The sequence below is a fragment of the Macrotis lagotis genome, chromosome 1 (assembly GCF_037893015.1).
Source record: "Macrotis lagotis isolate mMagLag1 chromosome 1, bilby.v1.9.chrom.fasta, whole genome shotgun sequence".
NCBI lineage: Eukaryota > Metazoa > Chordata > Mammalia > Peramelemorphia > Peramelidae > Macrotis > Macrotis lagotis.
Genome location: NC_133658.1, coordinates 740,747,459 through 740,774,111, shown reverse-complemented (window position 1 = coordinate 740,774,111; position 26,653 = coordinate 740,747,459). Strand labels below are relative to the sequence as shown.

Here is a 26,653-nt window from a genome sequence, read left to right as displayed (position 1 = left end):
AAGTCTGGAGAAATATCTTTCCAGAAAAAGTTGCCTCAAAGCTAAAGGGGGGGGGGGGGGCAGTAGCGATATAAAAAGAGAGACAGTCTCTGAGTCTTTGAATCTCTTCTTAAATCTCTCAGGCCTCTACTACCTTAAAAAGACAGTAGCTCAGAAAACTAGAGTGCTGGATCTGGAGTCAGGAAGACCCATCTTCCTAAATTCAAATCTGATCTCAGATTATCTGTGTGACCCTGAATAAGTCACTTAACATTTGAGCTGGAGAAGGAAATGGAAAACCACTCTAATATCTATCCAGAAAACCCCAAGTGCGAGTAACAAGAGTCGGACACGAACAACAAACCACTAGCTTAGAATCCTATTTTACCTAGGTATTCCATTTGGATAGAGCACTGGCCCTGGAATCAGTAGGACCTGAGTTCAAATCCAACCTCAGATATTTAGTAATTGCCTAACTGCATGACCTTGGGCAAGTCACTTAAACCCATTGCCTTAAATAAATTTAAAAAAAAAAAAAGATGGGAAAAGGAATGTGACAAAGCTCTACACTGTCAGCAAATAAAGTCTCTTGGTGAGGGTGAAGTAGGAGAGTGCAAAAGCTGACTTGAAGCTTAACATCAAAAAAACAAAACAAAACAACTAAGATCCTGACAAATGGTCCCATCATTTCCTCACTAATAATGGAAAGAGAAGAAATCGAAATAGTGTCAGTTATTACACTCCTAGGTAATCCTGGCAGACAGAGACCACAGCCATGAATCAAGAAAAGACACTTGGCTCCTTGGAAGGAAAGCCATGGCAAATCTGGGCAGCATTCTAAAAAACAAAGTCATTATCTTGCTAAAAAAAGGTTCATATACATCAAAACTATGATTTTGCCAGTAACAATGTAAGAGATCAAATCAATCCATACTTAAAAGAAATTAACTCAAGCTTTTCAAATATAAAAGCATAAGTTTAAATATTTTGACCACATAATGAAAAGATGGGACCTTACTGGAAAAGACCCTGAAATTCTGAAAGATTGAAGGCAATAAAAAAGGAAGAGGATGGCAAAAAATGAGATGAATAGATAGTGTTATAGAAAAAAACCAAACATGAACTTACACAGACTTTGAAAAATAATGCAAAGGGCCTGGTACGCTATGGCTCGTGGAGTCCTAAAGTATCAGACAGCATTCAAAAAATAGTAAGGATGATAATAACAGGGGCAGTTAGGTTGCACAGTAGATAGAGCATGGACCCTGGAGTCAGGAGGACCTGAGTTCAATTCTGATCCCAGACACTTAATTGTTACTTAGCTGTGTGACCTGGGGCAAGTCACTTAACCCAATTGTCTTGCAAAACCAAAATCAAAACCCAACAATAACAACAACAGAGGTTAACAATTTACAACTCCAAAGTTGAAACATTCTTCCCCTGCCTCCAATCACCCCACATCTTGCCCAAATTACTCAGCCTGCTAAATGAGTAGCTGAACATTCTTATCAAATATGCTCCTTTTCATGCCTGTAATCTTGCTCTAAGGCAGGTCAAAAAAAAACTTTTAAAAATGTGTCTCTTCCTCAGTTCAGCAGACTTGCTAACTTGGGCAATTGCCCATCGTGGCTACTCTAGCTTTTCATTTGGTCTGACTCTTTGTGACATTATTTGGGTTTCCTTAGTAAAGAAATTGGAGTGTTTTGCCATTTCCTTCTCCAGCTCATTTTACAGATATACAAACAAGATAAGTGACTTGACCAGAGTAACATAGCCTGGAAGTGTCTTGGGTTGAATTTGGACACAATCTTTCTATCACTAGGCCTGGCATTCTCTTCTGTGAGTCACATAACAAACCAACTGTCATTAACCTGATGCTAATTAAATTTTTATATTCTAGCTCTGTCTCTGAATGTTCTAGGCTCCAGTCAAGTGGACCAAGGACAGAGGAACTATTATGATAGATTCTGAGGTAGAAAATCTAGATGATTTGAAGAATGGTGGTACCTTCCACAGGAACTTAAGAAGAGCAAATTTGGAAAGAAAGCCAATGATTTCTGGATTAAGAGTACTAAATGGGAATGGATACATTGTGATGCAAGACAGTTCAGGAAAGACTAGGGTTGGTTATAGAATTTTGGGAGTTATCTGAGGAGAAAGGATAGTTAAACCTATAGGAGTTTAATCAGATCAAGAATAAACAGAGAAGAGAGATCAAGTGAAAATTGTAGAGCATACGCATAGTTAGAGGGTAGGTCACCGAAAATGACTGAGCAAATGAAACCGAGAAGGAAAAACCTGAGATACAAAGATAAAAGAAAATGCAGCAGAAAAGTTGTCAACAGTTGTCATATGCTGCAAAAAAGAATTTGAGAATTAAAAAAAGTTCCTAACATTTGGCAATTAAGGGATCATAAGTGGCAAAAGGAAGCAATTTCAGTAGAATAATGAGGTCAGAAGTCAGATAGTCAGGGAAAGAAAAAGGAGGGGAAGTAGAGACAAAAAATAAAGTTTTTTTTTTGTTGTTTAACTCTGTAGGAATTTAGCTGTGATAGAGAGGAAACAAACAGATAGTTAAGAGGAAGGGGTAAGGGGAGGCTAGGTGGCATAGTGGATAAAGCACCGGCCTTGGAGTCAGGAGTACCTGGGTTCAAATCTGGTCTCAGACACTTAATAATTACCTAGCTCTGTGGCCTTGGGCAAGCCACTTAACCCCATTTGCCTTGCAAAAAAAAAAAAACCTAAAAAAAATAAAGGAGAGATTTTGGCAAAAAACATATTTTGTGTGGACTAAGAAATATTTTTCTTTAAATAAAATTGAGCATTCTCTCTTTTTCAATTTGTTTTCCATGGAAAAAATTCTCAAAGTAAGCTAGTGTTTCTTAAGTTTCCCTGAAAATGGGGACATACTTTTTATTACTGCATTCCATTCTGGCCTCAATGAAGAATACAACAAATCCATGAAAACTGAATGACAAAAGGAGGAAAAAATAGTCATAAAATGAAACTTCTTAGATAAATAAGTTTCCATTTTCTTTCTATTCCTTAACTTTCTAAAAAAAAATCTTACGATTTTCCTAACAAAAACTGGGCTGTCCAACCAATACTTTCTGTTAGTAAATTTTCTACTCCATGAATTGCCTAGAATCTAGAGGAAAATTATAAGTAGATTCTATATTATTTTAACTGTTTTCAGAAGTTCATGGTAGGAACACAGTATGGAATCAGAAAATCTAAAACTCTTGACCCAAATACCCAGTTTAACAAAACAACAACAAAAATCTTAGATTAATTTTTAAGAAAACATTATAAAAATATACAAATTACTTCCTAGTAAAGTATATAAGTAAATTACCTATCTTTAAAAGTATCACTAATTAAATCTCCTGTCATTAAAAGGATATAATTTGGTGGAAGAAAGTTCCAACTTAAGACCTGATTTGCTAATGCAAGATAACGCTGAAACACTGAAGACATTTGAGCATTTAGATTTTCCCGTAGGCTAAACTCCTGTAGCACTTCAACAGTTAACATGAAGATCTGTCGAAGGTCTTCTTCCTAAAATTAAGCAATTATAAACATTCTTGTATCAAAATATAAATGTTAAAATATCTTCTTTTAGAATGATAGTGCTTTTGGTCTAGTTTCTTAAAGATGAGCTCTTCACCTTTGTTCAATAGTATAAGGATCTGAATACATGAGTGTGCAAACATACACATTTGAAATATAAATGTTGATCCTATAACAAAGCACACATTTTCCAACTATGGCAGAGTTTATCAAAGTTGTCAAGAAAGAAGAATCAGTTGTTCTATTGCATAGTCCTGGAAATAATGGGAATTGCCTTCACATAACACTTCCCTCTGAGCAAGACAATACATGAGACAACCAGTCCACAATATCAGCAATAACATTTAAAAATAAATAGTTATTCTTGGTCTACAGTCAAGCTTATTTCTGTGACCCGAAGAGGTCTAACAAAAGTAATTAAATCTGACAAGAGTAAGAAATAAGCTAGAATCAGTACTATGCAAATAATCAGGCAATTCAGGAATGAACCTGATATTAAATAATCTCTAAGATTTTGAAGAGATTCAAAATATTGAAAATTTTATTCTTTTTTTCCAGTAAAAGTCAGTGCAAAGTTTCCCAGTACAGAATCTCAATCACCTGGATAAAGTCTTTTTATCCAAGCATTTTCAAGACAGAATAAGGAAGGAAATATTAAGTTAAAAGACCTATATTATATGTGTTGTTTAGCAGTACCTGAAAAATTCTTTTGCAGTTACCATGAAATTCCATGCTTAAACCAATGTTGCTTGTTTTACTTGAACTTGAGAACTCACTCAACAGTGCTGTTAGAATGGAACACGCCAGAGTTTGCTAGAAAAAAGAAAAATAAGACAAATGTTTTGTGTAGGGTCACTAATAACAATTATTTTTGCCAGTTTGTTAAAAAATGTCTATTAGATGGCAGAAGACTCTAAAATTCAGCAAATTAGCTATTACCATAATAATCGGTTCTCATCTTCAATGACACTTTCAGCAAAATAATTCTGTTCACTTGAGAACTCAAGACACACTCTGTTTTCCTATTCAAACATTATATAAATAAAGAACTCATAGTTTCTCCCACAGGCTAAAGTAATTTATTTTCTGAAGTCATGCTGAATGAGAGGTAGGCAATAATTCAATTTCCCAGAAGTTTTTATGTGAATACAATTCATCTCAAGAAGGCCTTATCTAGTGACCCTGAAACCAGAAATTAACACTTTCTTTCCCAATAATTCTAACATATTCATAACTAAAAAACCATTGGCTTTATCCACAGACTATTTGGAGCCAAGGTGACAAAGATGAACAGAGTGGTAGGAATTGTTAAAAGGTCAGGCATGCTGGCAAGAGTCCATGGGTTAAACAGAAATATGCACACTACCTCTGAACAACCGAAAGATTAAAGTCAAGATGATACTATTTATGCAAGCTTATAGAACAGCTGAACGCATTGCCATCCACCCAACAACTGCAATATCTTTGTTCTGAAATGCCTCTGATGTCAGTACCTTGACCCTACAGATGCTCATTATCTCTGCAAATTTAAATCAAATCCTTATTTGCCTCAAATCACAAACAGTTAAAAGTTAAGGCACTACACAGGGCAACTTTAGTGATGTCTCACCCTCTGTGAATGAATTTCAATCACTTCTCTCCTCCCCAATTTAAATACCTATTAAAAACAAAGCACTAGCTATTTACAGTGATTAAAAGATCAATTCATCAAAAATCACTTTATGTTGGAGCTGAAATGAATCTTAAGAAATCATCTAAGCCAACGTCCTTACTTTAAAAATGAAGAGACCTTAGTCTTTTTGATTTAGAAATGAATTGCTTTTTTTTATGTATTATAAACATGTGAAAACAGGAGTCACTCCCCAAAAAGAAAGGCATATTTTCAACAACCAAATAGAAAAAAAAAAAAGAATCACTATTAGCATGAAATGTAAATTAAATAAATTGTGAGGTTCTTAGATGGGCAAAGATGATTAAAAAAAGTAAAGCGTTGGAGAGGTTGAAGTAGATTAGAATATTAATATACTGTTGTTGGAGCTAGCAGTTAATTTGATCTAAACTTTTCTGAAAAGTAATTTATGAAGATACTCAAAAAAGTCACATTAGTCTGTGGACCCCATAACTCAGTAATACCATCAGAAGGAACACACACACACACACACACACACACACAGAAACAAAAATGAACCCCTAGAAATTTTGATCAACCACGATTCCTGAGACCAATGAAGATGCTACCTATCTCCTAACTAGGAGATGACTGTCTAAACATATAGGAGGAGACATTTTTGGATATGGCCAAAGAGGGATTTTGTTTTGCCTACTTATTCATTTGTTGAAAGGGTTTTGTTTGGGAAATAAAATATATGTTTATTGAAATTTTTTAATTTAAGAAACACTACACAAAAATAATTTAATTGTTCTATGACCTAAAAATAATTCATAACTGTAGGGAGATTTTCATGAATAGCTATATATCCTGGCAAAATTCAGAAGTGCTGGACTATGACATATTGGGGAAACGTCAGACAGATAACTATCAAGTTGATACTTTATCTATGAAACACAACTAATTTTAATAATGCTAATAACATCAACAGGATATTTTTCAACATGTATAAGTATAAAGCACCAACACACAGGGCAGAGAAGACCAAACAATAGAAATTTATGTGAGAAAAAAGGATAGGGGTGAGGGGATTAAGTTGACCACAAATTAAGGCACTATGTTATGACTACTAAAATACTTAATACAATCCCAACTGTTTTAATATATAACATAGAATATGGTATAGATACACGAATGAAATAATTCCCATTGTACTTTATCTTGGTCAAAGCGTATTTGTAGAACTGATTTTAGTAATGGAGGACACACTTTAAGGGTTGCTAAAAAATGGAATAAGTCCAGAAAGGTGATCAGGATGGTAATAGGTTTGAAAAGCATGTCAGAATGAAGAACAGATGCTGAAAGAACTGGAAATATTCACTGAGAGATGAAAAGGCTTAGAGTGGACATGAAGATGGCTTCAAATATCTGAAGGGCTGTCAGGTAGTAGAAGAATTTGATTTATTGAGTAGCTACAATGGGCATAATTAGTTGTGAGACCTTGATCTTAACCTAGCAAGGCCCTTTGAATTCTTATTGGCAAAAATAAAAGGGCTGGACAAGATAAATTCTGAGATCTCTTCTATCTCTGCATCAATGATCTTATGAGCTTATGGGGTAAAACATGCAGGAAGATTTAAATATAATTTAAGGAAAAACAATTAGAGCTATAAAAAAAATGAAATGGGCTCTCCCAAAGTGAGTAATCTTCCCCACCAATGGAAATATTTCAGGTCAAAGCTACATGATTTCCCATCAAGGATACTGAAGAAATTCTGCACCATGAAGAAAGCAGAATTTTAAAAATGAATTTTGTGATACCTAAAGCTGGGGTCAGCTAGGAATGAACTTCTAAGAGAATGAAAACTCAAAGAAAGATCCAAGAAAGAGCCGATAATACAAATAACGCTTTTCTTCACTCTGAATGTGATACCAGCCTGTTACTTTCTCAGCTTCAGTGGACACACAATCTAAAATTTAGGTCTCTGGTTTGTTGATGAAGTAGCTCTTTCTGTCTGTCAGCTAAGTTCCCGAGGAACTTATGATTCCAGTGGTGTAGACCCACACACCTTTTTTTTTTAAGAAAGATTTTATTTATTTTGAATTTTACCATTTTTCCCCTAATCTTGCTTCCCTCCCCCCAACCCCCACAGAAGGCAGTCTGTTAGTATTTATATTGTTTCCATGGTATACATACATACAAACTTGATCTAAGTTGAATGTGATGAGAGAGAAATCATCCTTAAGGAAGAAAAATAAAGTATAAGAGATAGCAAAATTACATAATAAGATAAATTTTTTTTTAATTAAAGTTAATAAATAATCTTTGGTCATTGTTCAAACTCCACAATTCTTTCTCTGGATACAAATGGTATTCTCCATTGCAGATACCCCAAAACTGTGCCTGACTGCTGCACTGATGAAATGAGCAAGTCCATTAAAGTTGATCATTACCCCCATGTTGCTGTTAGGGTGCAAAATGTTATTCTGGTTCTCGCTCAACATCAGTTCATGCAAATCCTTCCAGGCTTCCCTGAATTCCCATCCCTACTGGTTTCTAATAGAACAACAGTGTTCCATCATATACATATACCACAGCTTTAGACACACACTTTTAAAGAGCAAGTGATAGTCCTTCACTTTAGATCCTTGTGGGGTCTGTGAGTTTTGTCCATACAGGCCCTTCCTCTGCAAATGCAGATAACAAATTCTCTCTGGCTCAGTAAATGTTTTCAACAAGAGTTGTTGGGGCTGAAAAACTCATTGCCATTTGGCCAAAATGACCATAAACTTCTGTGAGTTTGGTTAGTATAATCTACAGACAACAGATATAGAGATCTCATAAAAAGGTACTCCACAATTACTCCCAAGTGCTCGGGGCTGGGAAGCAGGACTGACAAGGTCAGGTGCAAAGGACAAGAGAAAAAGCGCTTTTGAAAAATACCGAATTTCATTTTAATAAGATAAAAAAAATTTACTCAAAGAGTAACTGACAGGCAGCCCTTTGCTTCTTCCTGGATCTGATTAGTCTATACTACCATTAGGATATAATAGATAGCTTTTGTTTCACCTTCTCTTAAAATTTTTAATTATCCTACTGGTAATTTTTCAAAAATATACATCCATCTGCCTTCTTAAATAAAGTAAGACTGAACATGAATTTAGTTTTTCTTTGTTGATTTTAATTCACCATTGTGATCAGTGAGTTATAACTCAAAGTTCATAACTGTCTGGACAAAGGACAACTCACAACCTGAGTCATAATTTTTTTCAATGGCACATTAAGTAAATTAAACTAATTTCCAAGGTCACTTTCAGTTAAGAAAATGCTATGAATTTATTTTACAAACATTAGAACTTTTCTTCAGAGACTATTGAGAGATGTAAGGCTGTTGGTCTCTATGCTAGAATCTCATTCTGTTATGCTTAAGGGGTGTTCTTGTGCTCCCTTTGAATAGATTCCATGTTTCTTCCCTTGCCAGTATTACCCTTCTAAACTACTATGTCTAACTGAGCTCCTATTCTCATTCTTGAAACATAGAGTCACACAGTCTCACAACCTTACTACTTGACACTTCTAATCAGTTATGGGATATAGGGAACTGACTTAAATTTAGACGGTCCATCACGTAATTGATAATCAAAGAATATGAACATTCATCATACACAGGAAGAAATCCAAGTCATCAATAACCATGAAAAAATAATCTGAATTATTAGAAAAACAAATTGAAGCAACTTGAAAATGCCATCATACACATTCACCAGACCGGCAAAGCTAGTTAAAAGAAATGATAAATGCTGGAGGGTCTATGGGACCTGCAAAATTAGTTTGGTCATTCTGTAAAGCAGTTTGGAACTATGCCCCAAAGGTTACTAACCTATGCACATCTTTTGATGTAACCATATTATTACTAGGTTTATGCCAAAAGAGATTTAAAAAAAAGAGAGAGAAAGAGAAAGAAAGAAAGAAAAGAATCGATTTGTACACAATATTTAGAGCAGTTCTTTTTTATGATGGCAAGGCACTGGACACTGAGGAGGGGGTACCCATTTACAGGGTAATTGTTACACAAATAATTATATATAAATGTAATGGAACAGTTACATACTATTGTGCTCTAAGAAATAATGAAGGAGAGTATTTCAGATAAACCTGAGAAGACCTGCACAAACTGATGCAAAGTGAAGTGAGTAAAACCAGGAAAACATTTTATACTCATTAAAAAATTGTCAAAACAAACAACTTTGAAAAATTTAAAAATTCTGATCAAGAGAATGACCAACAAGAATTCAAATGGCCTCATGATGAACTTTCTCACAGAGAAGTGACAAGATTAAAAACACAAAAGGAGACACATTGTCAAACATGGTCAATGTCTGAAATCTTCCCTAACAGGGAGAGAAGAGAAGAAAAATAGATTTGTTTATTGAAAACAAGTTAAAGATTAAAATAGAACTAATCTTTAATTCATAAAAAATAACCTGATATGAGTTGAAAACCAGAAAACCAAGTCTATTAGATTCTATTAGGAGACTTTAGCACAATTCAATTCAAAATTAAGAGTTTAAGGAAAAAACTTTCATGACCTTTTCAGTATTATGATCTTCCTATTAACAGGAGAACAAGTATAATCCTTACTTTGCCACTAATTAGCCATGTGGCCTAGAGTAAATCATTTAACTTTTTTGGATCCAGTTTTCTTTCTAAACCTAAAGGCAAAAAAATAAAAATAATAATTAATTTTATGATGTGCCAAATTCAGGTACAGTTATCCAGATCAAATAAGATATTTCTATATAAGAAAAAAAATTCACTCCCTCAATTATTTTAAAATAGTCATATTTCTAAAGCTTTAATATCAGGGTGTTAGTTTCTAGTAAAGTCATTAACTTCATACCATCAAGAAACTATTTCATGGACACGGCTCGTCTCACTCTCCAGCAACTTCATTAGTTCTGTCATAAGAATAACATACTCAAACACCAAACCCAGCTGACAAAATAAAATACTCTTGTTCAGAGAGAGGATTGTCTCTTATAATAGCCTGGCACTTATCCCAAGAGCTTTATTACCAAGAATAAACTTTATGAAAGGTTGCCATACATAAAGCAGACTTTCAGCTGCTCCTCTAAGCAAACATCAATGAGACTTGTGATAAGAGAGATTAGCTCCTTTATCCCACACAGGGCAAGCACTACCCATAGACAATTGAATTTCTCACCCACTTTATTCCTATCCTAGGAAAAAGACTACTTCTAAAAGAGCTTGAAAAATGAGCCTATTTGCATTTGGAAAATGATGTGCGTCAAAATTGTGAAATTAAATGTCATTTTAGACTATCACTTTAGAATTAAAACTATTAATTGGATCACTTTAAAAGTCTGAATGCAACATCTCAACAAAATACAATAGAAATAAAGCAAAGATATTTTTATTTAATGATTATTCTCTTTAAATCATTGCATAATGAAAAAATAACTAATTTTTATTCTGTTTACAAAAAATAATTCTATATACTTGAGTAAAAATGTTTCAATGAAAACAAATGTTTGACAATTAAGAAACTTCATTAAGTTATTGGTCCTCCAAAATTACTTGTCAAATTAAAGAAATTATATTGCAAACATGAGAAAATTAATTTAGCTAAAAAACCTCACACACTAGTTTTAATTGTGAATAAGTTTCAGACTTCATCTTTAAATTTAAGCATCTGCTCTGTTTATGAGAATATAACAAAGGTGATTTAACACAGCTAATTTTGTTACAAAACTATACATTAACATAAATGCTGTAAGTTAAACTGGTACAGAGGGAGAGAAGTGAGAAAACAAGTTGGATGAAAATGAAAACACAAAGGATAGATTGGGAGATCATGATCAGGGGCTTAGGTTCACCACAGATATATGCAAGGTGTATTATAAGGTGCTAGGTACCAAGAGCACTCAAGGATGAAATCAGCAACTGACATTGTCCTCAAATAAATGCCAGGGAAATAAGATAGAAATGCAAATGAAAAGGAAACAAATTTAAAATTTTTTTAATCAACTAATTAGATGAAGTTTGATTAAATGATACAATTTTATAAAATAAAGCCAATGATATGAAATTAGAAGGGAGTATAAGACAAGGAACAAGTAAGGTTTAAAAGGTTAACATCTAACAACAATGAACCCAATCACAAGACATCAAATTCCTGAGTATTAACATAAAGTCTTATACTTGAGCTAGAAATAATCAGCAATCAACCCTACAACACTACAAAAGATCTGGAGATTGTGATGAGACACTAGGGGATCTTTATAAGGGTCACAGGTTCAATGATTCAAAAGTACGATGTCAGCCAAAAAAATCAAAATAAAACAAAACCAGCCATTAAAATGATTTTAATGTTGCCAAATGTTGTATTAATAAAAGTACTATGCCCAGAAAGAGAAATATTATATAGATATACATAGGTGTATATACAATCATCTTTTTTTTATTCTTTGTATAAAAAATGTGAACAATTTTAAAGTTGATGATAATAATAATATTGTAAAAGGATACAACTTTAAGTCTTTACTACTTGGTAACAAGCTCTCTGCTAGATATTAAGGGTAAAAAAATAATGTAACAATCGCTGCTCTCAACTAATTCATACTTTTATGAAGGGGAGGAAATATGTATACATATTTACACAAATAAAAATAAATAGAAAATAATTTTTTATAAGAAGGAAGACTAGCAGCTGCTGGGGGATCAGGAAAGGTCTCATTACCTGGGAATACACTGCACTGAGATCTGGGTACAACAGTTTATGAAAGATACTGACAAGTGGGAGACTATCCAAAAAAGTGATTTGAGATAATAACAACTATCATTTATATTTATATATGAATCATGTCCGGGTATGTCCGGGTCCAGACAGTCAGTGAATCGGTTCACTGACATGTCAGAGCAAAGATCAAAAGTAATATAAAACTAGAAGAATAATGAAAAAAGGATAAAATATGAAATTGAAGCAATTTAAACCTAAACCATTTGAAATTATGGATAACAAATAGGTGATATAAGGAAAAAAAGTCAACAGTATTAGTTATAATAATTTTATACAACTTCATAGATATAATTGCCCAAATGAAACCAAAAAGATAAAAAAGCGCCTCAGTCAACAACCTGATTTGCTAGTCAAGAAACAGAAGTCAAAGGTAACAATGATTTAGAATTTCAACTTGTTGATAAAATCTTATTAAGAAAGAAGACAGAAGGGGCGGCTAGGTGGCGCAGTGGATAGAGCACTGGCACTGGAGTCAGGAATACCTGAGTTCAAATCCGACCTCAGACACTTAATAATTGCCTAGCTGTGTGACCTTGGGCAAGCCACTTAACCCCATTGCCTTGCAAAATCCTAAAAAAAGACAAGACAGAAGATTATAAGCTAGATCACCCCATAAATCAGGGAGAAAGAGTGAAGGATAAAAACAGATTTATTAAGATGAAAATTTAGATGAAAAAAACCCAACCATATCAAACTAAAACATTCTGGTTAAATACAACTGATTATGAATATGTTTCCATAATTGTCAGAACATCAGTTACTTTAGTGGCTTCAAAAAAATAAAACTACCAGGTTGCCATAAGGACTATTTTTTTTTTTTGCAATAGGTTGAGTTTTCCAAAAAGAAACATAATTCTTATACATTTGCTCATTCCTAAGAGAGATAACAGAACTCATGAACATTAAGGTTCTACATCCTTGGTGCCAACGAGCTAGTGGAGAAACAGATATTTGTCATTCATGTCACGAGTATCACCTGCGGAGGTAAATAATCGGAAAGGAAATCTATGTATAGTTAATTACTAGAATCTAAAATCTGAAGTTACTAAATACTTTAGGAAACATTGTTTATGAAGAACCACAACTGAACTGAACTTGTTTTATTTTACAAATTATAAAAATAAGGGGCTGCTAGGTGGTGCAGGGGATAGAGCACCGACCCTGGAGTCAGGAGTACCTGAGTTCAAATCTGGCCTCAGACACTTAATAATTACCTAGCTGTGTGGCCTTGGGCAAGCCACTTAACCCCATTTGACATGCAAAAAAAAAAAATTATAAAAATAAAATAAAATTGCCCTTTAACAAAATCTTGAGGAAACTGTATTTTGATTTTGGATCTCAAGGTCATGAATATGCTAATAAGAACTTCACATAGGCTTCTAATCACTTAGAGCAGATTACATTCCCTAAATCCTTCATTTTAGACCCCTGACATTGCTAATGAGTGTCATTTATTCAAATATTTTATTAACTGATGTTAAACACTGAATAGGCCCTGAGAATAAGCAGATTTCATTGTACTTTAGGGTCTTAAAATAAGCACAAAGAAGCAAAATTTAGTTAAGGGATGAATAAATGAAAATAAATACATAAAATATTGATGATTTACATAATTTCTTTTTTTTAGAAAGATTTTATTTATTTTGAATTTTACAATTTTCTCCCCTAATCTTGCTTCCCTTCCCCCCAACCCCCACAGAAGGTAGTCTGTTAGTATTTACATTTTTCCCATGGTACACATTGATCTAAGCTGAATGTGATGAGAAAGAAATCATATCCTTAAAGAAGACAAATAAAATATAAGACATAGCAAAATTACATAATAAGATGTTTTTTTAAAATTAAAGATAATAAATAATCTATGGTCTTTATTCAAACTTCATAATTCTTTCTCTGGATACAGATGGTATTCTCCATTGCAGATGGCCCAAAACTGTCCCTGTTGCACTGAAGGAATGAGCAAGTCCATCAAGGTTGATCATCACTTCAATGTTGCTGTTAGGGTGTACAGTGTCCTGGTTCTGCTCATCTCGCTCAGTTTTAGTTCATGCAAATACTTCCAGGCTTCCCTGTTTAGAACAATAGTATTCTATGACATACATATACCACAGTTTGTTAAGCCATTCCCCAACTGAAGGACATTCACTCAATTTCCAATTCTTTGACACCACAAACAGGGCTGCTATGAGTATTTTTGTACAAGTGATGTAGTTATCCTTTTTTTTATAATCTCCTCGGGGTATAGACCCAGTAGTGGTATTGCTGGATCAAAGGGTATGAAAATATTTTTGTTGCCTTTTGGGCATAATTCCAAATTGCTCTCCAGAAAGGCTGGATGAGTTCACAGCTCCACCAACAATGTATATTAGTGTCCCAGATTTCCCACATCCATTCCAACATTGATCATTGTCCTTTCTGGTCATATTGGCCATTCAGAGAGGTGTGACATGGTACCTCAGAGAAGCTTTAATTTGCATTTCCCTAATTAGTAAATGATTTAGAGCAACTATTCCAAAAAATTATGGATCGTCTTCATTTCCTCATCTGTAAATTGCCTTTGCATATGGCTTGTTTTTTTATAAATTTTATAAATTTGACTCATTCTCTATATAGTATAGAAACTGTCAGAAATACTAGTTGCAAAAATTGTTTTCCAATTTACATTTATTTTGATCTTAGTTATAGTGGTTTTCTTTGTGCAAAAGCTTTTTAATTTAATGTAATCAAAATTATCTAGTGTTTTTAATGATGTTCTCCATCTCTTCCTTGTTCATAAACTGCTTCCCCTTTCCAGAGATCTGACTTAAAAAACAAACCATTCCCCAATTGACAAATGGTCAAAGGATATGCATGCAAAGGCAATTTACAGATGAGGAAATCAAAGCAATTCACAGTCATATGAATCCATAGAGAAATGCAAATTAAAGCTTCTCTGAGGTATCACCTCACAATTCTCAGATCAGCCAATATGATCAGAAAGCACAATGATCATTGTTGGAAGGGTTGTGGGAAATCTGGGATAGTAATACATTTTTGTGGAACTATGAACTCATCCAGCCTTTCTGGAGAGCAATTTGGAATTACGTCCAAAGGGCAACAAAAATGTGCATACCCTTTGATCCAGCAACACCACTACTGGGTCTATACCCTGAAAAGATGATGAAAATGGGCAAAAACATCACTTATACAAAAATATTCATAGCAGCCCTTTTTGTGGTGGCAAAGAAATGGAAATGAAGTGGATGTCCTTCAGCTGGGCAATGGCTTAGCAAACTGTGGAATATGAATGTCATGGAACACTATTGTTCTATTAGAAACCAGGAGGGATGGGAATTCAGAGAAGCCTGGAAGGATTTGCATGGACTGATGCTGAGTGAGAAGAGCAGAACCAGAAGAACATTTTGCACACTAACAGCAACATGGGGGTGATGATCAACCTTGATGGACCTGCTCCTTCCATCAGTGCAACAACCAGGGACAATGTGGGGCTATCTCTGATGGAGAATACCATCTGTAAGCAGAAAAAGAATTATGGATGTTAAACAATGACCAAAGACTATTATCTTCAAATTATTATGTAATTTTAATTTTATTTTTATTCCCTAAGAATATGATTTCTCTGTCATCATATTCAACTAAAATCAATGTAAGAATGGGGGGGGGGGGTTGAAACTCAAATTAAATTGAACCTCAAAATACATAAAATCCTTCTAAAACAATTTGACTCACTTCTCTGTATATTTTAGAGATGAGTCCGTCAGAAATACTAGTCGTAAAAATTGTTTCCCAATTTAGATATTTCTTTTGATCTCTGGTTACAATGGTTTTTTTTTTTATTTAATGTAATCAAAATTGTCTGGTTTGCTTGTAATGATGCTCTTCATCTCTTCCTTGGTCATAAACTGCTTCCCTTTCCATAGATGACAGGTAAACTATTCCTTGTTCTCTAAGTTTGCTTATAATATTGTTTTTTAATATCTAAATCCTGTATCCATTTTGATCTTATCTTAACATAGGGCATAATTTCTTTTCCCCCTTATAACTGACCTTTAATGTTTATTTTGTATTCACATGAACTGATATTTCTGAGCTTCTCCTTTCTATTTTTTACTATTAAAGATTTTATTTATTTTGAGTATTACAATTTTCCTCCCCAATCTTCCTTCCCTCCACCCATAGAAAGCAATCTGTCAGTATTTACATTGTTTCCACAATGTACATTGATCCAAATTGAGTGTGATGACAGAGAAATCATATCCTTAAAGAAGAAACATAAAGGTTAAGAGATAACAAGATGGGACAATAAGATATCAGTTTTTTTCCTAAATTAAAGGGAATAGTCGTTGAACTCTGTTCAAACTCCATGGTTCTTTATCTGGATACAGATGGTATTCTCCATTGCAAACAGTAAGGCATAATTTTTTTTTGTTTTTTTTGCAAGGCAAATGGGGTTAAGTGGCTTGCCCAAGGCCACAAAGCTAGGTAATTAGTAAGTGTCTGAGACCAGATTTGAACCCAGGTACTCCTGACTCCAGGACCGGTGCTTTATCCACTGAGAGACCTAGCTGCCCTAGTAGGGCATAATTTCTTAAGAAGAAAAGAAATCCCAACCCTGAAATAACTTTGTTAAGATTAATGAAAGGGGGGGGGGCAAGAGGGCAACAAGAATGGATGTGTCTTAGGCGCTCTCTCATAAAACTTATAAGCTAAGTACTCTAAACTTTCGAGAGACAGAACCCACAGAAGGACCCATTGAGGCAGTTCTCCTACTCAAGGTAACCTGGAAAAGAGCAGAAAAGCTCTGCTCCCCGGGTGGGAGAGGCGGCCCACCAGAGAGAAAGAACTTCAGCCTCCCGGAGGCAGTCCCAGGGTGCTGGGAGCCACGGCTCACAGCGGTGGGGGAGTTTCCTGAGATACAGCCTGGGGAGCACTGGGCACAAATTGGGGGAAGAGCAGGGGGCCTCTGCCAGAGAGAGCAAGTGAAGCCCAGCCCACAAGGCATACAGAGAGCAGCACAGCCAGTACAGCCCACTTCCAAGAAACAGAAGCAGGCAGAGCTGGTAAGCAGGAGCCCCTAGGGCATAAGCCCATTGAACCTAGGGAGGGGAGTGAAGAGAGAGAGACTGCAGAGCTCTGTCCTCTACCACTGGAACAGGACTCTGGGGCTCTGACCACATTCAGATCCTGATTGCAGTCTAGGCCCCCCCATAGAACAGCAGGGGCCCCCCAACCTCAGACCCATGGCAGAGGGGGGCACATATAGTCATTCACAGACCAGGAGGGAAGACAGAGCCTCACACACTGAGACCCTTGTGGGAGTGTCCCAAAAGCACAGGAAGAACCCAAAAACCAGGCTCAGGCTGGGAAAATGAGCAAGCAGAGAAAAAAGAGGAACACCATTGAAAAATATTTTGCATATGAGCCCAAGAAGGATCAAAATACTCAGTCTGAAGATGAGGAAACACAAGCTCCTGCATCTAAAGACTCCAAGAAAAACAGAAATTGGGCTCAGGCTATGACAGACCTCAAAAAAGACTTTGAAAATCAAATGAGGGAGTTAGAAGAAAAACTGGGAAAAGAAAGGAGATGCAGGAAAAACATGAAAATGAAGTCAGCAGCCTAGTCAAGGAGATCCAAAAAAATGCTGAAGAAAATAGCATGCTAAAAACCAGCTTAGGTCCAATGGATAAAACAGTTCAAAAAGTTACTGAGGGGGAGAATGCTTTAAAAAGCAAAACTGGCCAGATGGAAAGAGAGATAAGAAAACTCTCTGAGGAGAACAAATCCTTCAGACAAAGAACAGAACTCAGGGAGATTGATGAGTTTATGAGAAACCAGGAATCAATACTTCAAAACCAAAAGAATGAAAAATTAGAAGAAAATATAAAACATCTCATTGAAAAGACAACTGATATGCAAAACAGACTTAGGAAAGATAATTTTAAAATTATTGGAATACCTGAAAGTCATGATCAGGAAAAGAGCCTTGACATCATTTTCAAAGAATTGCTACTACAGGAAAGTTGCCCTGATATTCTAGAAGTAGAGGGCAAAATAGAAATGGAGAGAATCCACAGATCCCCCTGAGAAAGAAATCCCCAAAAACCAACCCCTAGAAATATTATAGCCAAATTCCAGAACTTCCAAGTCAAACAGAAAATATTACAAGCAGCCAGAAGGACACAGTTCAAATATCATGGAGCTGCAGTCAGGATCACACAGGACTTAGCAGCAACTATATTGGAAGGTCGTAGGGCTTGGAATATAATATACCAGAAGACAAAAGAGCTTAGAATGCAGCCAAGAATCAATTACCCAGCAAAGCTGAATGCCCTCTTCCAGGGCAAAAGATGGATTTTCAATGAACCAAGGGAATTTCAAATGTTCCTGTTGGAATGGCCAGAGCTGAACAGAAGGTTTGATCTTCAGATACAGGACTCAGGTGAAGCATGGAGATTGGAGGAGAGGGGGAAAATATGAGGGACTTAATGGTGATGAACTGCATGTATTCCTGTATAGAAAAATGACACTGATAGTACTCATATGAACCTTCTCAGTTAACAGAGCAGGTAGAGGGAGCTTTTATAGTTGAAGCACAGGAGAAAGCTGAATTTGAAGATAAAGTATGGCATAAAAATGGAGTCAATAGAAAAAAGGGAAATGTAATGTGAGAAAGAAAAAGGAGAGGGGGAATAGGCCAAGATATTTCATATAACTTTCCTTATTACAATGAGCTATTGAAATGATATGGAAGGGGGGAAGGCAGGGGGGAATGAGGGAATCTTTGCTCTGATCAGAGGTGGTTAGGAGAGGAAACAGCATATATACTCAATGGGGTATAGGCATCTGGAGTAAGAAGGAGGGGGGATGGGGAAGGGGGGGTGATGTGAGTGATGGAGGAGAGGATGGATCATGGGGGCAGAGTGGTCAGATATAACACATTTTGTTTTTTACTTCTTGCAAGGGGCTGGGATTGGATAACCTGTCCTGGACCATAGGGTCAGGTGGATGCTGGGCCTAAGGGGTAGTAGGGGGGCTCGGGGGCTCTTGGCCCCAGAGCCGGGGACCTGTCTGCTGTGCCACTCAGCTACCCTACAACAGAGTCAGAGTGAAAGGAGAGAGAAAATATAGTACATGGTAGTGGAGAAATACGAAAGGAGGGAGTTGCGATCAGCAATGGCAACAGTGGAAAAATATGGAAGTAACTTTTGTGATGGACTTATAAAGAATGTGATTCACCCACAACAGAGTTGTTGGTGTTGGAACAAAGACTCAAGCACATTTTTTATTATTATTATTTTTTTTAGGGGGGGGATGCAGGGAAAATGGGGCTGGGTGGTCTGCCTGGGGCCACACAGCAGAGTGATCGTTGGGTGTCTGAGGCTGGATTGGCTCAAGGGCCAATGCTCTGTCCGCCACCCAGCCACCCCTACTACTGTTACTATTTTATTTTATTTTATTTTATTTTATTTGAGGTCTTTTTTGTTTTTTGCAGGGCAGTGGGGTTGGGGTGGCTTGCATGTCACATGGCTGGGTGATTGTTGGGTGTACGGGGCTGGATGTGGGCTTGGGTGCTCATGGCTCCAGGGCTGGTGCTCCGTCCATTGCGCCACCTGGCCATACGTACAATTATTACTATTTTTTTAATTTTCATTTTTTCCTCTCCCCTTTACTTTATCGCTTAAGCAAGTCTATATTTATGGGGGGGAGGGGATATTTCACTTACTCTTAAACAAGAATATTTTACTAATGTATAAAAAAACATTATTTGTACAAAATGAGAATATTAAATAAATTCTTCTTAAAAAAAGATTAATGAAAGAGGGGAGGAGCCAAGATGATGGCTTGAAGGCAGCATTTCTCCAGAACTCCTTGCCACCCCCCCACAAACTCCAAAAACCAGCAAATGATGACTCTAGCCACAATTTAGTGGGGTAGAACCCACAGAAAGACTGAGTGATACATTTTCCCAGTCCACTGGAAAGATGTGTTTCACCAGGACCAGGGGTTGGAAAAAAGCTGCGGTTGTAGTGCAAACCAGCCCAGAGATCACCAGCAACAGCTTGAAGGGGTGGTGACAGAACTCTGCTACACCAGAATGAGTGTGGAGTCAGGAGCATCGGCCACAGAATCTGCAGCAAGAATCTGGAGAAAGCAGCCTGCACCCCCAGAGCAAAGCCCACAGATTTTAAGGGGGTCAGGGAAGACTGCAGAAATTTCTCTGCTCTCCCTCGGCGTAGGGCTCTGCTGTTTGCCTACACTCAGTTCCAGATTTCAGTTTGACCTTCCATACTAAGATAGCAGGATCCCCTCCTTACAGCTCCAGGGCAGAGGGAAGTGCAGTGGTATCCACATGTCAAAGCACAAGCAAGAGAGTATAAGACCTTGGAGGAATAAAGGTCTGGGGGGGGGGGGGGGTCCTCCCAAAAAAAACCCAAAGCCTTGGAAGTGCTGTCTTGGACTGAGGGAATGAGTAAAATACAGAAAAAGAATCTGACCATAGAGAATTACTTTAGTCATATAGGCAGTGAAAACATACTCAGATGATGACAAAATCGAAGCTTCTGGATGCAAAACTTCCAAGAGAAATAGAAAATGAGGGCAGCTAGGTGGCAAAGTGTATAAAGCACTAGCCCTGGAGTCAGGAGTACCTGGGTTCAAATCCGGTCTCAGGCTCTTAATAATTACCTAGCTGTGTGGCCTTGGGCAAGCCACATTTGCCTTGCAAAATCTAAAAAAGAAACAGAAAATGGGCTCAGACTATGGATGACCTCAAGATTCTGAAAAGCAATTAAAGGAGATGGAGGAAAAATGAAAACAATGCAGAATAATCATGAAAAAAAATTAAACAGCTTGGTGAAAGAAATAAAAGAAGAATACTGAAGAAAATACTATGTTAAAAACCAGTTTAGGCCTAATGGAAAAAGCAAAACAAAAGGCAAATGAAGAGAAGAATGCCTTAAAAATCAGTACTGGCCAGCTGGAAAAGGAGATAAAAAAGTTCTCTGAAAAAAACAGCTCCTCACTTATCACACAAATTAAATCAGATTTAAATAACTGGGCAAATATCAACTGTTCATGGATAGGTAGAGCTAATATAATAAAAATGACAATTCTACCAAAACTAAACTATCTGTTTAGTGCCCTACCAATCAAAATTCCAAAAAATTACTTTAATGAGTTAAAAAAATTGTAAGTAAATTCATATGAAAAAATTAAAAAGTCAAGACTTGCCAGGACCTTAATGAAAAAAAAGCGCAAAAGAAGGTGGCTTAGACCTACCTGATCTAAAATTATATTATAAAGCATCAGTCATCAAAACTGTTTGATATTGGCTAAGAAATAGAGTGGTGGACCAGTGGAATAGACTAGGTGTAAAAGCAGAAGATGATTATAGTAATCTGCTCTTTGATAAACCCAAAGAGTCCAGCCATTAGGATAAAAACTCCCTCTTTGATAAAAACTGCTGGGATAATTGGAAGTTAGTATGGAAGAAACTTAGATTAGACCAACACCTCACACCCTTTACCAAGATAAGATCCAAATGGTTACAGGACTTAGACATAAAAAACAATACTAGAAGCCAATTAGAAGATCAAGGACTAATTTACCTGTCAGATCTATGGAAAGGGGAGCAGTTTATGACTAAGGAAGAGTTGGAGAACATCACCAGAAACCAATTAGATGATTTCAATTACATTAAATTAAAAATCTTTTGCACAGATAAAACCAATGTAACAAAGATAGTAAATTGGGAAACAATCTTTACAACTAATGATTCTGACAAAGGACTCATTTCTAAAATATACAGAGAACTGAGTCATATTTTTAAAACAAAAAGCCATTCCCCAATTGACAAATGGTCAAAGGATATGCAAAAGGCAATTTACAGATGAGGAGATCAAAGCAATCCATAGCCATATGAAAAAATGCTCTAAATCATTAATTATTAGAGAAATACAAATGAAAGCTTCTCTGAGGTACCACCTCACACCTCTCAGATTGGCCAATATGACCAGGAAGGATAAGGATCATTGTTGGAAGGGTTGTGGGAAATCTGGGACACTATTACATGTTGGTGGAGCTGTGAAGTCATCCAACCCTCCTGGAGAGCTATTTGGAACTACTCCCAAAGGGCAACAAAAATGTGCATACCCTTTGACCCAGCAATACCACTACTGTGTCTATATCCTGAAGAGATGATGAAAAAGGGTAAAAATATTACTTGTACATAAATATTTATAGTAGCCCTGTTTGTGGTGGCAAAGAATTGGAAATCAAGTAAATGTCCTTCAATTGGGGATTTCAGGGAAGCCTGGAGGGATATGCATGAACTAATGGCTGAGCAAGATGAGCAGAACCGGAAAAACACTGCATACCCTAACAGCAACATGGGAGTGATGTTCAACCTTGAAGGACTCATTCATTCCATCAGTGCAACAATCAGGAACAATTTTGGGCTGTCTGCAAAGGAGAGTGCCATCTGTATCCAGATAAGGAGCTGTGGAGTTTGAACAAAGTTCAAGGACTATTCCCTTTAATTTAGAAAAAAACAGATATCTTGTTGTCTGATCTTGTTACCTCTTAGAATTCTTGTCTCTTCTCTAAGGATATGATTTCTCTCTCATCATACCCAATTTGGATCAAGGTGCAACATGGAAACAAAGTAAAGACTGACAGATTGCTTTCTGGGGGGGGGGGAGGTAAGATGGGGGAATTGTAAAACTCAAATAATATCTTTAATAAAAATTAATTTAAAAAAATAAATAAATAAAGGAAGTTGACATTTGAGTTGTCTTGAATGATAATGAGGATCTGGACAGGCTGAATTGGAGATAGAGAATGGTATTTTAAAATTATGGGGAAATATAAATGAAGGTAAATTTAAAGAAAGCATCTGGAATCTTTGGAAACAAATAATCCTATTTAGCACAATAAGATACATAAATGAAAGTATTGCAAGTAGTAGGAACTGTTGAGGCAGATTTGGACCAAATCCAAAATCTCCTACTGATGTTTAGGATTGGGGCTGACAATTTTTTAGAAACTGAGAAGAGAGTGTTAATAGAAATGTTTTGAGAAAAATTGTGGAGAAGAAAAAAAAGAGCATGAGGAAAAACTTTTCTTGGCAGAAATGTCTTAACTTATAAAAAAAAGTTTTACAAGTAAGTCTGAAGAGGAACTATTAAGAGTGATGGCTTGGAAGAACTGAAGAGACTATTTTTCTACCAAGACTAGAGGAAAGGAAAGAGTGAGAAAGAACCAAAGAACATGGAGAGGTCTTCTCTCTCTGTCTTTTTTTTTGGCAAGGCAATGGGGTTAAGTGACTTGCCCAAGGTCACACAGATAAGTAATTATTAAGTGTCTGAATTCGGATTTGATCTCAGTTTGAATTTTGATCTCCTGACTCCAGGGCTAGTGCCCTTTTGCCACCTAGCTGTCCCAAGGTCTTCTTTTTTTGATAAAACTGTTTTAACCTATATCTGACAAAAAGAATGGTTATCATTCTTGTGAAGAGACTTTTAGTTTTAGTTAACTGAATGGTGAAATTATATTTCTAAAAGTTAGAAGTAATCTACAACTATACTGTCATTTTTTTTCAATGTGTTGAACACTTTTGCTGATTTCTCCCCCTCTTCTTCCTCTTTTTTAAAAAATTATTTGTTGGGGCAGCTAGGTGGTGTAGTGGATAGAGCACTGACCTTGGAGTCAGGAGTACCTGAGTTCAAATCTGGCCTCAGACACTTAATAATTACCTAGCTGTGTGGCCTTGGGCAAGCCACTAAACCCCATTTGCCTTACAAAAACCTAAAAAAAAATTATTGGGCTATTTGAAAGCAAGGATCAGAAGAGCCTAAAATTCATTTTTCAAGAAATAATACAGCAAAATTGCCCTGAGATCCTAGAAGCAGAGGGTAAAATAGAAATTGAGGGAATTCACCAGTCACCTCCTGAAAGAGATCCCAAAAGAAAAACTTCCAGGAATATTATAGCCAAATTCCAAAACTCCGAAATCAAAGAGAAAATTCTAAAAGCTGCCAGAAACAAACAACTCAACTGCCGAAGCTACACAGTCAGGATTACACAGGATCTGGCAGCATTTACATTAAGGGCTTGTAGGGAATGGAATATGATATTCCCTAAGGCAAAATATCTTGGCTTACAACTGAGAATCAACCATCCAGCAAAACTGAACATCCTTTTTCAGGGAAAAGATGGGCTTTCAATGAAACAGGGGTCTTTCAAACTTTCCTATTGAAACAACCAGAGCTGAACAGAAAATCTGATCTCCAAGTACAGGACTCTGGTGAACCATAGAGGGTGTGGAAGAGAAGGACTAACTATGAGGAACTTAATAATATTGAACTGTTTGTATTACTGCATGGGAAGAAGACACTGATAACTCATATGAACTTTCTCATTTATAGGAGCTGTTGGAAGGAGCTTATATAGACAGGATATAGGAAGGAGCAGAATATAATTGTATAATACAGTAAAAAGATGGAGTCAATGGATGATAAAGGTTAAGTACTGGGAGGAAGAAAAAGGAGATGAAGTAGAAGGTAAGAAATTTACATAACCGTCAAGAAGAAGCTTTTTCAATGGAGTGGAATGGGGGAAGGCAAGGGGGCGATGAATGATCCTTCATTCTCATCAGAAATGGCTCAGAGAGGAAAAAACATACATACTTAATAGGGTGAAAAAATCTATCTTACCCTAGAGAAAAATGAGAAGAAAGGGATGGGATAAGGGGGAATGGGGGAATAGGCAATAGAAGAGAGGGAAGATTGAGGGAGAGGGTATACTCAAATTCAACACACTTTTGGACAGGGCCAGAATGAAAGGAGAGAGAGAATAGAATAAATGAGAGTGGGGAGAAATTGAGTAAAGGTACAGCTAGTAATAGTGACTGAGGGAAAAATATTGAAGAAACTTCTCTGGTGGACTTAGGATAAAGAAAGCAACTCACCCCAGACACAGAGCAATTGGAATCTGAACACAGACTGAAGTACTTTTTTTTCCTCTTTCTCTCTCTATTCTTGAGTTTTCTCATCTTCTGGGGTGGGGGGATGTATAGCATGGAAACAATGCAAAGACTATCAGACAGCCTTCTGGGGGGGGGGGGGGCGAGAAGGGGGGGGAGTGTAAAATTCAAAACCTTACCAAAAAATGATAGGTACATATTACTAGTGTATAAAACTGGAAAACAAATAAAATGCTAACAAAAAAAAGACTAATGAAAGAGTCAAGGATATGTGTTTGGGAAAAGGTTTCCTAATCACTAAGTGACCTCAGTGAATTCAATTAAGCTCTTGGGATCTGTTTCCTCATCTGTAAAATGAAAGCATAGACTAATTGATTTCTAATGTCCCTTCCTTTTCTAGGGTTCTTTGTCTATTTTGTTTTTATCTAAAAATTAATAATGTATGATGTTCAATATTCAGTTGCTTTTGCATGCAAATAAGATCAAGTCATAGCCACCCATGCATATAATATTTTAGGAGAGAAATGTTTTGTTTCATATGAACAAATAAATTTCATATATCTAAGCTGTCATGAATAATAGTACAAAATATAAACATCCAAGAAAACATGATTGGCAACCAATGAACTTCAAGGTTCTAGATAATAGTAAGTACATAATAGGCTTAAACAGTATATGCTGAGGCCATCAGAAAGCAAAGGTAATACAAAAGGCCTCTGTTAGTATGTGTGTGTGTGTGTGTGTGTATATATATATATATATATATATATATATATATATATATATATATATTTATATATGTTATATTCAAGTAAATTCAGAAGAATAGACCTGAGTGAAATATAAGGAGTCACTATTTTAGATCTTTGCCTCAAATGACAAATACAGTTCAGTGAATGGCCAAATAATTGACAACAATGAGAATAAAACTAGGTGAACAACAGAGCAGGTTCTATACCAATCCTTCAGCCTGATTTCTGACTATACTCCTTTAATTAGTAAGAAGCTAGACATAATTCAGGTTTTTTTCTAATATTAAATTTAAAAACCTAAACCTTTTTTCCTACAAAATTCGAGTTGTAAAATTTCTCTTCCCTTTCTACCCACCACTAACTACCAAAAGTAGAGATTCACACTGTAGGACCTTTTAATAGATCCTCAATTCCACCTCCACTAGAAATGAAGATGAACTCAATCAAAAGGAATAGAACACATTACAGACACTACAAAAATCCTCTTTCATAAAATTCTAGAGTAAATTGGTAATCACATTTATCATGTTCACCTGTATCCTTTACAAAAAGCAGTACTTGCTCTGTAATTTTTCTGATCTAATTTTAATAAGGTATTCTTGTTAAAACAGCAAGATTTTTTAAAGATTATCACAAATCAGGAGCACACATTTTCCATTTTTTTAAATCTTTAGTTTAAAAAATGTGTATTTATTTCAACAAGCATTTATTTTAGTCTCTCTTCTCCCCATTTCCTCTGCCTTCCAAATCAACTACCAAAAAAAGATAAAGAAAACCCTCATGACAAATATGCAAAGTCCAGGTAAATCAATTACCACATTGGCTATATCCAAATAAGTCTGCCTTTCTCTTCATGTTAAGCCTATTCCCCTCAGCAAGTGTGGGTAGGGTGTTTATGCTTCATGACTCAACCAGTCATTATTACCAAACACAGTTC

General features: G+C 36.0%; 1 protein-coding gene across 3 annotated transcripts in view; it reads right to left on the bottom strand.

The window, feature by feature from the left end:
- Positions 1-26,653, bottom strand: part of XPO4 (exportin 4) — a 145,101-nt gene that overhangs the window by 68,983 nt on the left and 49,465 nt on the right. For all 3 annotated transcript variants that reach the window (XM_074216233.1, XM_074216234.1, XM_074216235.1), the window contains exons 5-6: positions 4,246-4,362; positions 3,384-3,537 (exon numbers count right to left, since the gene is read on the bottom strand). In XM_074216233.1, the coding sequence (XP_074072334.1) occupies positions 3,384-3,537; positions 4,246-4,362 (271 nt within the window). The remainder of the gene's footprint in view (positions 1-3,383; positions 3,538-4,245; positions 4,363-26,653) is intronic.